The 15668-nt window shown below is 43.7% G+C and overlaps 1 protein-coding gene across 3 annotated transcripts in view; it reads right to left on the bottom strand.

Annotated features, from left to right (window-relative positions):
* PDS5B (PDS5 cohesin associated factor B) overlaps window positions 1-15668 on the bottom strand; it is a 265363-nt gene that overhangs the window by 67614 nt on the left and 182081 nt on the right. For all 3 annotated transcript variants that reach the window (XM_074959450.1, XM_074959431.1, XM_074959440.1), the window contains exons 18-22: window positions 15103-15208; window positions 10693-10853; window positions 6838-6961; window positions 5862-6020; window positions 5047-5115 (exon numbers count right to left, since the gene is read on the bottom strand). In XM_074959450.1, coding sequence (XP_074815551.1) covers window positions 5047-5115; window positions 5862-6020; window positions 6838-6961; window positions 10693-10853; window positions 15103-15208 — 619 coding nt within the window. The remainder of the gene's footprint in view (window positions 1-5046; window positions 5116-5861; window positions 6021-6837; window positions 6962-10692; window positions 10854-15102; window positions 15209-15668) is intronic.

The raw sequence follows: 15668 nt of genomic DNA, 5'->3' as shown, positions 1-15668 counted from the left end.
GAGGGTCATACATGGCAGTATAATCAGCACCCATGTGGGTGAACAGCATGGGACAGCGATCAGAGGGACAGATGAATAAATAAATAAATAAATATATTTGTTAGTCTCTAAGGTGCCACAAGTACTCCTTTTCTTTTTGCAGATACAGACTAACACGGCTGCTACTCTGAAACCTGTCAAGATGAGCCTCAGCATCCTTTCTATAACATCTTCAATTTGGGCTCTAGGCAGACAGCACACCTCCTGGGATATCATGTCTACTGTCGGAGACCACAAGCAGCCAGCCTCCTCCCCACAGAGCAGCCAGTTCTCCTCTTTCCCCTGGTGCTCCTGTAGTCATCTGTAGCTCGCTAGCATACTCCATCTTGGATGTCTCCATGTGGATCCTGTCAATGAAGTCCTTATGCTCCTGTTACATCTGCAGATGAGACACCTCCTCCTGCAGCTCTCTTACATGCTTTCTAAGGGGCTACACCAGTGGTTCTCAAACTTTTGTTCTGGTAAGCCCTTTCACACAGCAAGCCCCTGAGTGCGACCCCGCCCTTATAAATTAAAAAAAAAGTTTTTATACATTTAACATCATTATAAATGCTGGATGCAAAGCAGGGTTTGGGGTGGAGGCTGACAGCTCGCAACCCCCCCCATGTAATAACCTCGTGACCCCCTTAGGGGTCCCAACCTCCAGTTTGAGAACCCCTGGGCTACAGCAACAGATACCTCTCACTGAAATAAATTTAAATAAAGGGAGTGGAGTCTCTTGTCCTCAGTACTATTGTGAGGTTTTTGGTAAAATACAGATAGGTGGGCTGTTTGGTTCAAGTGAAAATTGGAAGGAACCTTGGGAATAAGCCTGGGATGTAATCTCAGGTAAACTGTCTCTGTGAAACATCATATAAGGTGGGGGAACTATGAGGGCCCCAAGCTCACCCACTCTCCTGGCCAATGTACTAACAGTTAGGAAGAATACCTTCACTGTTAAGTTTAAAAGGTAGCAGGAAGCCAAGGACTTGAATGGCAGGTTTATAAGTGCTGATAGCACAGAGTTCAGGTCCCACACAGGCCTGGGTTTTAATACCAACAGGAATGTTCTGATAATGCCTTTTAGAAACTTTATTGTTGTGGGGTGGCTGAAAACTGGAAGATAAAAGATATTAATAGCTGTTAAATATACCTGTAGTGAACTGACAGATAGGCCTGATGAGTTCAAGGAGAGTAGATACTCCAGGATAAGAGGAATCCTAGACTCCTCCCGAATCCTGCTGACACCACAAAGAGAACCCCTTCCACTTGGCAGTATAGCACATTCTTGTAGATGATTTCCTGCTATTGAGAAAGATAGATTGGCCCTCCTCTGAGCAAGACTTCTCTAGCTCTGTTGCCCATCCAAAAAGCAGGCCATCAGATGGATGGATACAGGGTTGGGGTGGCTGGTGCTACCTCCATTTTGCAACACCAAACCCAGAAATGGCTGTAGGTAAATGCAAGGGTGAGAGGCCATCCGCAAGATCATCATGAACCAGAACTGCCTCAGTCCCCATAGTGCTATTAGAATTACTGCTGCCTAGTCCTGCTTGATCTTCTGGAGGATGCAAAGGAGTAGGGGGGATAGGAGGGAAGGCATACATCAGTGGGTCTGACCACTACACTATGAAAACATCCCCTCTGGAATTGTCCCAAGTGCAGTAGGCCAGGTATTTCCTGTTTTTCTGGGTTGCAGAGAGATCCCAATACGGAAATCTGCACTGTCAAAAAATGTGCTGGATCACTGAAATGTGAGGCTCTCTCTTGTGATCCTTGTGAAAATGCCTGCCGAGGCTGGCTGCTAGGGAGTTCATTTCTCCCAGTAAGTGCACATCAGAAAGGGTGATCAGATGTTGGATGCACCAGTTCCAGATTTTGATACCTTGAACCCTGAGCTGAATGGTCATCCAGGTTCACTCCCTATCCCAGTAGTGGGGTATCCATCATAAGCGTCTTCATGGGTGGGGCTGGAACAAAGGGAACGCCTATGCAGACATTGGCATTTGTGTCCCAGCAGGTGAGTGATGTCAGAATGCTATGAGGAAGTGAGACCCATTTGTTCAGGGAGTCTGTGCTCAGAGCTACACATTACTCAGTCATGCCTGGAGGCACCCATAGGTGAAGGGGGTAATATAGGTGCAAGAGGCCACGTGGGCTAGCATGATCAGACTGTCACTGGGGCTATGTCTAAGTTGAGAAATTAGATCTCATCATGAGGAATCTGTCCTGAGATAAGTATGCCCTGTCTGCAGTCAAGTCCTGATTCATTCCAATACATTATATTACTCTTGTGGGGGTTAAAGTGGACTCTTCTTGATTTACCTGAAGTCCCAAGGAATGACGCAGATCAAGTAAGGAGGTGATAGACTGGCTGCTCATGGGACAGTCTTATCAGAAGGTACAGGCAGCAAAGTAGGGAAATATTAGGCTGCCCTGTAATTGCAAGTAGGCTGCTTATCACAGCCCTCACTTTTGTAAAGACCCTCTGGGGTGTCAAGAAGCCAAAGAAGAGCGCACTCTATAGTGGAGGGCCCATCGTAAAGGAAATATTGTGTGAATGTCTATATGAAAATACGTGTCCCTCAAAACAAGAACTACAAGCCACACTTTCACTGAGAGAGGGGATTACTGCAGCCAGGGTAGTCATTCTGAATCTTCAATGGCGAATGAAGACATTCGTCTGTCTGAGGTCCACGATGGGTCTCCAGGCCCTTTCTTTTGGGGGATTAGAAAGTATTTGGAGTAAAGACCCTTCTCCCTCTGTTGGAGCGGTATGGGCTTCTACTGTCTCTAGCTGGACCAGCGAATCCAGCTCTTGTCTGAGAATTGTTTTCTGAGAGGGGTCGAGAAAAAGGGTGATTTGGAGAAGGGGCAGAAAGGACTCTGTTTATGTAGCCACTTGAGATGATGTCTAGGACCCATTTGTCCGATAGGATGTGCTGCCACACTGGGATGAAATGAGCCAGGTGGCCAATGAATGGGGTGGGGAAAACTGATTCTGCATGGACTGGCTGACAGCTCTTGAGTGACCCATTAAAATCCCTACTTGGTAGGTGGTGGGGTCTTATGAAGAGATGGTGGTACCCTCTCATCTCCTCAGAGGCTCACAGAAAGGCTAAGGAGCCAGTCAGCATCTATAAGGCAGTGGCTTAGAAAATTGTCTACAAGGTGTTGGGGTGTATAAGTCCAAGGAGCAGAAGGTGTGACAAGAATTCTTGAGGGAATGAAGCAATTCATCAGTCCTCAAGGGCTTCACTCTTATCTCCATTATTTTAGGTGATGGGATGACCATCAGCAATGGAATAGTTAATGTTGGCATAGCAGTGTCATCACTGTCCCTTACAGAGATTACACTTCAATGAGATTAAAAGGGAATAGGCGAATTCACCTCTCCCAGTCACGGCTTCAGTCTGCCTGACAAACCTGACAGTGGTTTACACTTGGTTCATGTTTGAAAGGTTCTCTCTGTAGCTATGGGGCCTACCAATCTTATTTAAAAACAAACAAACAAAAGCTTACATTTTGCACACATTTCAGTACATCAGAAGAGCCACAGAAATATATCATGCAGACCAGATACATCCTGTGAGACATGTTTGACACCTCTAGTGTAGAGGATGCAGCACAATACACTGAAACGGTCGGTTACATATGCATGTATATTTCATAAATAAGCACAGAAAGGACAAAGATATAGCAGGTTATTTCTGAGAGAAAGTGTGGCTGGGTAGATGGAATTTTAACCTGCCATAGTAGAGAACTAGGTTAAATTCCCCGCTTATGTAAACTGTCACAATGAGGCATTGCTTAATAATAAAAGTTGTGAAAAATGAAGTCTTAAAATGTTAAAGGTTTTAGGTGAGCTGACATCATCAAACAGGGAACCAGGAACACAAGCCACAGGAGTAAAATGGCACTAAAAAGCGAACCAAAATGTTAGGATACATAAGGAATGGCAAAGAAAATACTTCTGAAGATATTAAAATATCATCATCAAAATGTATGTCCACTTTGGGAATCTTTGCATCTTCTTCTGAAGCATTTTGTACAGACTGGTCACCTTCCGAGACAGAATACTGGCCTAGATGGAACACTGGTATAATCTGCAATGGGAATGCCTGTCTTACCCATGTATATTTAGCTTAATAACATAATTCCACCTCATAGTTAGTACTGCACTACAGAGTTGTGTATAAATGCTTACAATTTGGTGGCTGCATAAATATTGTACAGATCAAGGGTTCCCAAATTGTGGTATGTGTACCACTGGTGGTACATGAGATTGCTGGAATGGTATTCTGTAACAGGGTAGTCTGTCTCCTTTAAGGGGTAGTGGGGTCTGGGGCTAGTCAACTTTTATTCTATGACATGACCCATTTAGGGAAACAGGTACTCAAGGGAGTAGAAGACTAGCTGGGGAATAAGAGCCAAGGTGTTAATGAAGTAGCTACCTCCTTAACATGATCAACCCCAGCTGCTAGGTGATTCCCAGTACAGGAAATAGGGCAGACAGCCTGGAGAGCAGAACTCCAGAGAAGTATCAAGTCAGCAGAATAGGATGAGATGGGAACAAGAACCAGAAGGGAGACATGTGAGCTAGGGAAGCCAGTCTGAATCACAGGCCTTCCTCAAGAAGGATGCATGTGGGGCCCCTGAACCAAGGTAAAAAGTGTGAAACACCAAGGGATGCTTTGTGGAGCAAGACTGGAACCTGGATACTGGTGGGCTGGGGAAGCCCACTTGAATCACGGCAGAGCCCCATGAAGGAGACCTGTGGAATCCCAAGAGGAAGGAGTTGTGAGTCCAAGCCTATTCTGACAAAATTCTTATTTTATTAAACCAAACTTCTTTAGTTTTAGAAAGATCACAGGGGCAGACAGATCTGAAGGAAACATACAGAAAAAAATGACAATTATTAATGGCAGCTTTAGAAATTCTGGGCATCTTTAGGTATACAGACATTATTAATTCACAATTATTATGCCAGTAAATATACACCAAGAAAAAGTTTTAAGAGCTACTTACTTTGACAAGTGTTTCAGGCGAAACTTCCTCATCTGGAACCCAAAGTTTAGTTGTCTTTTTCCCAGGAAGCTAAATAAAATTTTACATCTTGTTATGTTTAGTTTATTATACTATTATTAACAGGATACTATATTATTAGTAAAGACTACTATATCTTATTTGCTTCTGTCTGCTTTTAAAGACAAACAGCAGCATTCACTGGTTAACTATATGGCTTTTGTAATGCTAATACACATATTCACTATTGACACAGCCAGTTTAATCATACTGAAAAAGATTTTTTTTTTTACCGATTTCATTTTTCTATTTCCACAGAGAAAGCAATTGCTTTAAAGTATAAGCCAAACAAAGTTAAATTCTTGCATTTAAGATCTGCTATTTCAAAATTGGAATAAAGCCTTCTTAAAGTGTCAAGTTGTTGGCCCAAGCACAAGAGAGGAAATCCTGACCCAGCTTGAAATCAACCACAAAAATCCCATTGACTAACATGGAGCCAGGATTTCACCAAGTGGATTTAATATTTTTAAGTATTAGACAGTCACTTGCTGTGATCCATGAAAGGAAAACGTATTCTACACATTATCTGGGGGGTGGGGGGGAAGCCCTCTTACCCCCCCTTTTACTGCATAAATTTCCAGTCAAGTTAAAAAAATACATGCCAAAACACCAAAATATCTCGAGATGTATACAGACAAGTGGAAACATACATGCTACTAATTTTTATAACTATCCTAATTTTCTATTTCCTGAATATCTTACTAAAGAAAAAAAGTCAATTTCTCAAAGGCGGCACAAATAGTTAAAAAAGTACTTACCCTGTCATTCATTAGCAAATCTTTAACAATAAAGGTGGCTACCAAGGATTTCAAAGGGGCAGCAAATTGGTCTGGGGCCAGCATGGCTATATGACCAATAGAAACCAATGGTGTAATAAGATGTTCAAGGTTGCTTGGATCAAGGCTCTTATGCAGTGGCTAAAAGATAAATACACGCAACGAATTCAGATCATACCAATCTAATCAGTTTAGCTATATTAAAAAAGTGTTTATTATTGAACACTAAAAATTCAATTCAATTAAAAGTTTCACCTGCTACAGCAACATATTCTCTCCCTCCCTCCCTCCCACACATACACAACCCCCTAAACCCTCCCCTCCCACCCCCCAAAAGCGTTGCAGGAATTATGAACTCATTAGATTAACGGATATATTTTTCTGTGTTGTTAAATTGATGTCACATTCCATCCCTCAAAATTACTATTTCAGTAGTGGACTAAGCGATTCTTCTTTGAATAGTGATTTAAGATCCTTCAAGATGAAAGGTACTATAAAAGTTAATTATAAAGGATGGTGAACGCATAAATTTCCATTAGTCCCATTTAATCCCATTTACCCCAAGCTTCCAAAGGAAAGTGAACGATTTACACACTGTTCCCTTTCCGAATACAAACTGAACCATCAAGGACTGCTTGCTGGAGCCTGTTATCACTACAAGGTAAGCGTAGACCCTCTACCAGAATCTATTCAACCAGCAAGATTGGAGCCCTTTAATATGACCTCCACTGCACCAACAAGAACTATTCATTTGAGACTGAAGGGAGAAAGGAAAAAAGTTTATTTCCTTTAGTTTTATGTCTTGGATACTGGGGAAGGACTGATAGAATAACTTGTGTTTCAAGATTAGTTTCCACTATACTCCTTATTTTAACAAAATAATAAAAATACAGAGGCATAAATATGAATATGCAATATGAAGATTAAAAGAAAAATAATTAAAACCTTTTTTTCTTACCTCAAATATCTGTGCAAACTGTGTTTCTTTGCTGGAAAATATTGCATGGATGCAGTGAATGGCATACTTGGCCTGACGAGGGGGGCCTTTTTTAGCTTTGTGATGCAAAACTGGGAGCAAAGCACTGAAAGTAAAAAGTGAATATCTTTTACAAATTTTAAAGTTTACTACTTTATGTGCTTTCACAATATAGCTATACAAAAGAAACTTTCTTATTTGCACAAATGACTGGGGGACTCCTTGGGAAATTCAGTTTTTTCCCTGTCCTTCATCTGGTTCTACAAATGTTAAATATGAAAGAATATCTTTCCAGCATTACAAAAGTGATTAACTTAGGTAACAGGCTGTGGTAACTGAAGTACAGTAATATGGAGTTAGTTTTCAGACATGCACACTATGTATCCATAGCCTGAGAATTTGAAAGTAATAGCGTCCATTGGTACGCGCGCACACCTTTGGCTCACCTCGTGGTTTTCTGAGGTGATAAAGAGATGGGCAGACCAACCGCCTCTCCAGTTCCATCTCTACCTCAAATCTAACAGATACAAAGCAAAGAGGAAGGAGAGCGGGAAGTGGAATACAATAGGCACCATGCATCTCAAAGAACCTCCAGTTACAGCCAAGTAACTTCCTCTTCTTTTTCAACTGATAGTCCCTATTGCATACCACTGAGGGTGATTAACAAGCAATACCTCAGTCGAAGGAGGGTGCAAGGATGAAGTTGGAATGGTTAAATGGAAGACAGGTGTGCTGAAGGAGGAATCTGCCACTGCATCCTGCACCAAGGTTTAATGCTTAGCAACACTGTGTACTGAACTCCACACGGCTGCTCTACATATGTCCCCAAGAGGCATACCATTCAAGGAGGCCATGGGTCTGAATGAGGTCTTGTGGCAACTTCCATGAGGTGCTTCTGAAGGCAGAGCCCAGCCTTCTCAGGTACAGCTGGGGAAGGACGGACAGATACTGCACTGGGATGCAATGTGGGCTTCTCCCAAGCAGCAAAGGCAAGGTTAACGTTCGTCGCTGACAGAGAAGGAATGTGGGCAGGAGGCACAGATTTCAAAGCCTAGCGTCTTCGGCATAGTCCAGTACAAGCACATGGCTACAAGGGGGAGGGAGGATATTTATGCAGAAACACCCCCCCCCCCCCCCGCAAAGTCCCAATTCTACTCCTAAAACTAGTTAACTACAAAAAAGGACTATATAAATAGTAAAAACAGTAAAATACTCAAACTATGTACAACTATATATTTTCAGAAGTTCATCACATGCAAGAGGACACTATAGCGCTGACCTGGACCATGTGGTGGTGAGAAGGAATTGCAGACATGGTTGGTCTGCCCTACCCTTTATCACCTCAGACAAAACCATGAGGTGAGCCTATGGTACATGCGTGAAAAAACGGTTACCTACCTTTCATAGCTGCTGCTCTTCGAGATGTGTTGCTCAAGTCCATTCCATTCTAGGTGCGCGCACCCACGTGCATAGCCGTTGGAGATTTTTGCCTTAGCAGTACCCACAGGGCTGGCTGTGGTGCCCTCTGGAGTGCCACGTTCATGCCGCGGTATATCAGGTGCCACCGGCCCTACACCCTCTTTGTTCCTTCTTGCCAATAACTTCAACTTTTTCTCAGCCCGTTTCGAGATGGGCAAGATGGAGGAGGCGGTCTGCCACAAGGCCTTGGCTATCTTGAGGACCCCCTCATACACACACAGGGCAACCCAGGTGGGCGTAGTAGCTGAGAGGTTGAAGAGGGCGTCCTCCTGCTCCACCATATCTTGCACCTCGAGCCCCAAGTTCTCAGCCACACACCAGAGAAGGGCTTGATGCTCCCTAAAGCCATCCAGCGGGCCAGCTCTAGAAGGTCCCGTGATTGCCTCATCTGGGGATGAAGAGGAAGACTGAACTGCCGGTGGGGATGCTCGAGTCTCGACCACTGTCATAGAAAGGAGCTTTGTGATGGCCACAAGTTCCTCCGCCCCGACCTCTGAACGGGCTTCTGGTACAGGGTCTGGGGCCAGTGGGGCCGTCACCAGATGTTCCATCGCGGCCGCCGACAAGTGCTGTGAAGGAGGCATCATCACAACCCGCATGCCCCTCCCGCTCCAATGAGGTCACTGCGCTGGCCACTGGCTGTGCAGTCATTGAGCTGCCACTGAAAAAGGAGCGGGCTCCGGTGCCTAGTGATGCCGATGAGACCGTGACGACGGGCTGAACTGGCCCTCTGTACCGGAGGAACCCCCTTTCAGCGACCAGGAAGGAGCAGTCTACGCCTGCATTTGTTTGCTGGTCGTGGCTACCGGTGACCATTGCTCAGGCGTAACTGAATGGTAACTGTACTGTGAAAGGGAGGACTGGTACCACGAACATTCCCACCATGCTGGTGATTGGGACTGATGCCTAGATGACGATTGTTGAGAAAGTGAACAATGCCGGGAATAGTAAGGGGAGCGTTGGCCCCGTGCCAGAGAGTAGTGCCGTGGGGATCTGGGAACTCGCCTGGACGACCAACGATGCAGCGTTGTTCCTGTCTCCTGAGGGGTCTTTATGGTGGACTTCCCCTCTTGGGGAGCCTTAGCTGCGTCCTGCAGCACCAGGGTTGTCATCGGAGCAGGTAGACCTGTGCTCTCCCTGCGCCATGGGAGCCTGGGATGATGAAGATGCAGGCAGGAGCGCGGATCCCCTACTGCTCCTAAGAGTCAGTGGTGGACCTTTAAGGGGGCTGGGCGGCCCAGACAGGGATGCACGATCATGTAGTTCTGGAGCAGTCTGGTGGGCAGGTCTGCGTCTTTTGATAGATGACCCCTGGGCCTTCTTGCTTGGCGCCGGGGCGCGCTTCTTTCCATTCTTCTTCGGCACCAGTGATGGCAAACGGCGCCCGAATTCAGGTGCCTGTGAGGCGCTGCACATGGAGGCCGAGGCACCTGGTGCAACCTACCCGGACAGCTCGAAAGCTGGGCGGAGGGCAGACTCCATCAGGAGAACCCTGAGGCCGATGTCCCGATCCTTCTGGGTGCAGGGCTGAAAGTTTTTGTAGATCCAGCATCTCTCCTTAGCATGTGACTCCCCCAGGCACTTAAGGCAGCTGCTGTGGGGGAGTCACTCGCAGGCATAGGCCTGCTGCAGTCAGAGCAGGGCTTGAACCCAGGAGACTAGGGCATGCGCCGCCTGGGGCAACGTCCAGCTGGGACCCTAACTACTAACTAACTGACACTTAACTACTTAAGAACTACTTAACACTAGTAAAGCAAACTATATACAACGGCCTTAAAGCACGAAGTTCAGAATGGTAGACAACCGTTAGCTCTTGCTAAGCAAGAAAGGCGCTCCGACTGACCACCACGGGCGATCAGAAGGAACTGTGAGGGCATAGGGCTGGCGGCGCCTGACATATCGTGGCATGAGCGTGGCACTCCAGAGTGCACCACAGCTAAGGCAAAAGTCTCCAACAGCCATGCATGTGGGCGCGCACACACCTAGAACAGAATCGACATGAGCAAGCACTCGAAGAACTAACGGATGTTACTGCTTTCAAATTCTCTCACTCCGGATGCATGGTGCGCATGCATAAACAGTCAGTGCAATACAATAGGGACCATCATTCGAAGAAACACTGCTTTTCACCTATTACTTGCACTTCTACCTTTCATCAGTTAATGCATTTAAGGGTTTTTAAACCACACTGCTATTCTTATTAAAAGCCTGAGTGCCACAAACTTTTCTTTGGAGTAACATGCAGTCCTTCAAAAAAAAAAAAAGGATGTTAAATATAGCACTTCCACATGAATAAAATTTAACTTCTAGAATTCCATTTAATAAAGAACTGTACTCAAACAGTATAATCGAACTCACGATCTGATGTGAGGAAAGTCCTCTTCAATTTTACTTCCTGTGTTTTTAAAAATTTGTAATGCAGCTTCTGCCACCTTTTCATCATCCATTTTCAGGCAAGCCAGAAGGGATTCAAAAGTTTCAGCTGAATGGAATGAGATAGGGTGTGTAAATGACAGGACCTGCAACAAGGAAGTGACAAGTCACATGTTAACTTTAAAAAAACAACAACCCCACAATTGTTTAAATTATCAAGTGTTATCATCTGCCATATTTTGAACCCTTAGAATACACTGCAGTTTTTTGGAAAAGCAATCCTACCTCTCACCTCTCCACTGAAGACCTTCTTTCCCTCACTTCTGCTCACTTGTCTCCCTGTGGCCATGGTCTTAATAATGTTTATGTGCTTTCCCCATCCTCAACCTCCCTTCACAATCCTTTGATTCTGTTTTTTTTTCTCCTGTGTCCAGCGGTGGGGTCTCCCAAAACATTTATCCCTAACCCTTTAGACTGCTCTTGCCCATCCTATTCCATCCTGCCTTGCCATCTCCTTCTCTCTCAAAGAACAGACTATCTCCAACCATAAAGAAACACTCTACTTGATCCTACTTCATTCTCTATCACCTCTTCTTCCCTTCATTTCCTTGAGTAGGCTGTTGATTTTTTGGAGCCTCAACTTCCTCCCTTTCACACCTGATTATGTCCTCTCCACTTTGCTGAAATGGTCTTCATGAAAAATCACTAATGACATATTTTTCAACTTGTGTGCTGTTTCTCATACTCCATGATTTCTTTGCTTCCTTTCACATTGCTGACTATCCTTCTCTTCCTTGGGCTTCTGTGGACTCTATCCTTTCCTAGCTCTCCACCAGCCTTTCTGACCACTTTATCAGCATTAATTTCAGTGGATTCTCTTCCTCCTCCCTCTCTTCTCTGCTGATAGTCACGCAGTTCAGTTCTGTCCTAGATCCATCTTTCTCCATTGTCTTCCTGAGCGACATCTTGGCTCGTATGGTCTTCCTTACCACCTCTGATGACAAGTCAAACCTACCCTTTCACTCCTGACTTCTTCCAACTTTGTCCAGACATGTACAGATCTTCAACTATGGATGTTAAACATCTACACTCACCCTTCCCCATCCCCAAATTACCATATTGTTAAATAAACTGGCCTCAGATCTCTGGATAATCTGGGCTATATGTTCTGCAGACGTCAGTCTACAGAGCTCTCATCTTTAATTGTCTGAATCCAACTGTTAATTTTTGGTGACCCAGAAGACCTTCATTAACTTGAGGCTGTACTCTACAGCATAATGTATCTGATGCCATAAACATAACTAAGCATATATGATATGAGCAACACAGTGGAACCCTTTATAGTGAAGTCAGATCATTAAATTCTGTACTGCTTCAGTTAAAGAGATTTTCACACTGTTCAGAGTACACATTTGTAAATCATAAGGTGATGAGCTCTTCTCCGTTTTTTATTTTGTCAGAGTTACAAGAAAAACAGGAGAACAGGAGAGACATAGGAACTTTGTTTAACTATGTTTATACCATGTCTAGTTTAAGAGATTGATCCTGACTGGGGCCTTGGCATACTATCCCAATATTAATATTATATGTAATAATAAAGTGTGGTAAAAATTAGGAATTGGCTGTTCTTTGAATAAAACAGTGATTTTAAAATATTAAACGATTTGACTATAGCCAGGTTCCACTGTAGTTGGTTTCTGAAGAAGAAAAGGGAGGCAGAGGCAAGTCACTCTCCTATGGATTAGAAAGAGTCATACCAGCAACTCAAGGATGAAGCCCAAAGGAAAATCCATGATATCAAAAATAAGTAGTGGTGAGAAAAGGCCTAGGAGATTGAGCTTTATGCTGATAAACATGACGTGAGGAGTTTCTTTCAGGCAATAAGGGCCATTTATGGCCCATGCTCCCATGAACCCACACCACTCTGAGCCCAAGACGGGTCAACATATTTTAAGCACAGCGAACCTTCAAAGCCAGATGGAAGGAGCATTTTGAGTTACTCCTGAACCATGAATCAATGGTCTCTGATGCCACTATCGAATCTAAACCTCAATGACATGAAAGAGAATCTCTTGCTGACACCCTACTCTTGAAGAAGTAACACGAGCCATTATGCAAACTAAGAACAAGGCAGCAGGGCCAGATGGCATACTAGCTTAAGTTTGGAGGTGAAGAACTGGTAGGGAAGCTCCACAAACTTTTTCTTCATATCTGATATAATGAGAAGATTCCAGAAGACTTAAGAAATGCTAACATTGTTACAATCTTTAAGAAATAAATCGGAGTATGGAAACTATCGAGGCATTACCTTGCTATCTAAGTAGGGAAAATTCTTGCCCGTATCCTCTTAAACCGATTACTTCCCTTGCTGAGGAAATATTGCCAGAATCTCAGTGCAGTTTTAGACTATCCCGCGGGACAACCGACATGATCTTCGTTGCCTGGCAAATCCAGGAAAAGTCTCAGAAGCAAAATCAGGACCTGTACATGGCTTTCATCGATTTGACAAAGGCCTTTGACTCTGTCAACCGCGAAGCCCTGTGGAAGGTACTGGCCAGATTTGGCTGCCCTCCAAAATTTATTAAGGTCCTAATGCTTCTCCATGATCGGTCATGGTTCTCTGTAATGGCCTTGAGACGGAACCGTTCGCCCTCAAAACTGGGGTTAAGCAAGGATGCATTATTGCTCCAATCCTGTTTTCCATCTATTTAGCAGTCATTTTGGTCCTCGTTAAAGATCATCTCCCCAGTGGAGTTGACATTAAATACAGAATGGATGGGCAGCTTTTTAACCTTCGACATCTCCGCTCTAAGTCTAAAGTCTTCAGTGCCTCCATTACTGATCTTCAGCGTGCTGATGACTGCGTCATCTTCATGCACACTGAGAATGACCTTCAGTCCATACTGGATTTTCTTGCACAACCTTACCAAAGCCTAGGACTCTCACTCAATATTGACAAGACTAAAGTTCTCTATCAGCCTGCTTCAGGCCTTGCACATGACCCAACACAAATCACCACTGAGGGCCAAACTTTGGAGAAAGCTGAGCACTTTTGCTAGCTCAGTAGCCAACTTTCTCAAAATGCAAAAATCGACAGTAAGATCCAGCATCGGGTCCAGTGCACAGGTGTTTCCTTTGGGAAATTGCTCCGACGCGTTTTCACGGACCATGACCTATGACAGGACATGAAGATCGAGGTTGATAAGACAATTGTTCCTACACTCCTCTATGGATGTGAAACCTGGGTGACCTATTGACAGTACCTCAAGAGTTTGGAGAGGTATCACCAGCGATGCCTCTGGAAGATCCTTCGCATCAAGTGGCAAGATCGCCGCACTAATGCCAGCATCCTCGCCGAAGCCAGTCACTAGCACTGAAGCAATGATCCTCATGCACCAACTTCGCTGGGCTGGACACTGTGTGTGGATGCCAGACTCTCGCCTCCCAAAACAAGTCCTCTACTCTCAGCTCACCCTGGTCAGAGATTCCATGGTGGTCAGAGGAAACGCTACAAAGGCACACTGAAAGCATGTCTTAAGAAAACTGATGTGGACATCGCAAGCTGGGAAGAGCAAACTACCATCTGACCCCAATGGCACCATATCCTCTATCAGGCAGCAGCCTGCTTCAAGAAGCACCTTGCCCTCGAAGCTGAAAAGGTACAGAGGAGGAAGGAAAAAGAAATAACTTCCTCCCAGCAGGCTGCTGGCCTGCCACAAAAATGTCTGTAGCTACTGCAGACAGATTTGCAGTTTCAGGATCAGACTCCTGAGTCATCTCAGGACCCATATGTAAATCCATGTAGAGATCATCCTCAAATCGAGGGATCACCAATCAATCAATCCAATCAGTACCTTGATTGACAAGTTATGCAGCAACACAAGACAATACATATGATAAAGGTGAAAATGGTTGCACTAATGATTGCTAGTGTGTGTGTGTGTGTGTACGTACAACAGGACAAAGGAATAAAACCAGAAGGTGATGGATGGAAGTGCAGGCAAATGCGCACTCCAATAGCTATAGCTCAGACCCGAACCTCCAAAAGAGAATAAAAATTTATTTTAAAATTGAAAGTAAAGAGAATATATAGCATGGTGTATATAAATATCCTCACTACCTTGTTATTTACGTCATGCATGAAAAAAGGACACAGTAATATTTGAGTATAGTTGTGAAAAGATACTGAGCTTGCAATTATAGTTTCTATTGCTCTATCACTTCATTACTCTATCTAACGTGAAGAGTATGGAAAACATTTTCTTCTGGATAACTGCTGTAAAGCCTACAGTAACTTATGAAATTTAGAATTAATAATATATTTTAACAAAGTTATTTTAGAGAATTTTAAAAAAAGCTATCTTACTGTTCACTGAACAACAAGAGAAAATTTACCTTAAGCAATTCAAGACCTGCTCTGATTGCCTGATCAGTAGGTACACCTTCATCTTCATCATCTGCTGTTCCATCTATAGACTTGTTTACTTGCTTGATAAGGGCACTGAGAAATGGAAAAACAGAACGTTGACTCAAATTTACAAATTACTGCAGATTTCAGCAAACAAATCCATTTCTAAAACATTAAGTTCAAATCTATTAGAAAGGCACTGTTAATCAGCCTTACACAAATATCTGATTGCTCTTCCCTAATATATAATTTGAGATGATGGCTCTAATGTAATATTTACACTCACAAAACCGCCTTGTTTACAATAATGAATATATAAGCTGTAAATAAATTACTCTGTTTAAGGGAGACCAATGCGAAATAAGTGAATAGTTTGAGTGCTACTAGAAAATTAAGTTAGTTAAAACGTTATTTTTCCACTTCAGATTACTGGCTATCATGGTTTCTTAGAACTGATAAACTCAGGGGTTGCTCGTTATTTAGCCTACAGCCAGAATTTTAGGAGATGAGTGGTAAAATAAAATCTATACTTTTTTCTTTCTAAGTGTACATT

Source organism: Natator depressus, chromosome 1, assembly GCF_965152275.1.
Source record: "Natator depressus isolate rNatDep1 chromosome 1, rNatDep2.hap1, whole genome shotgun sequence".
Taxonomy (NCBI): domain Eukaryota; kingdom Metazoa; phylum Chordata; order Testudines; family Cheloniidae; genus Natator; species Natator depressus.
Note: the sequence above shows the minus strand (reverse complement) of the source record. Positions and strands in the feature narration are given on the sequence as shown.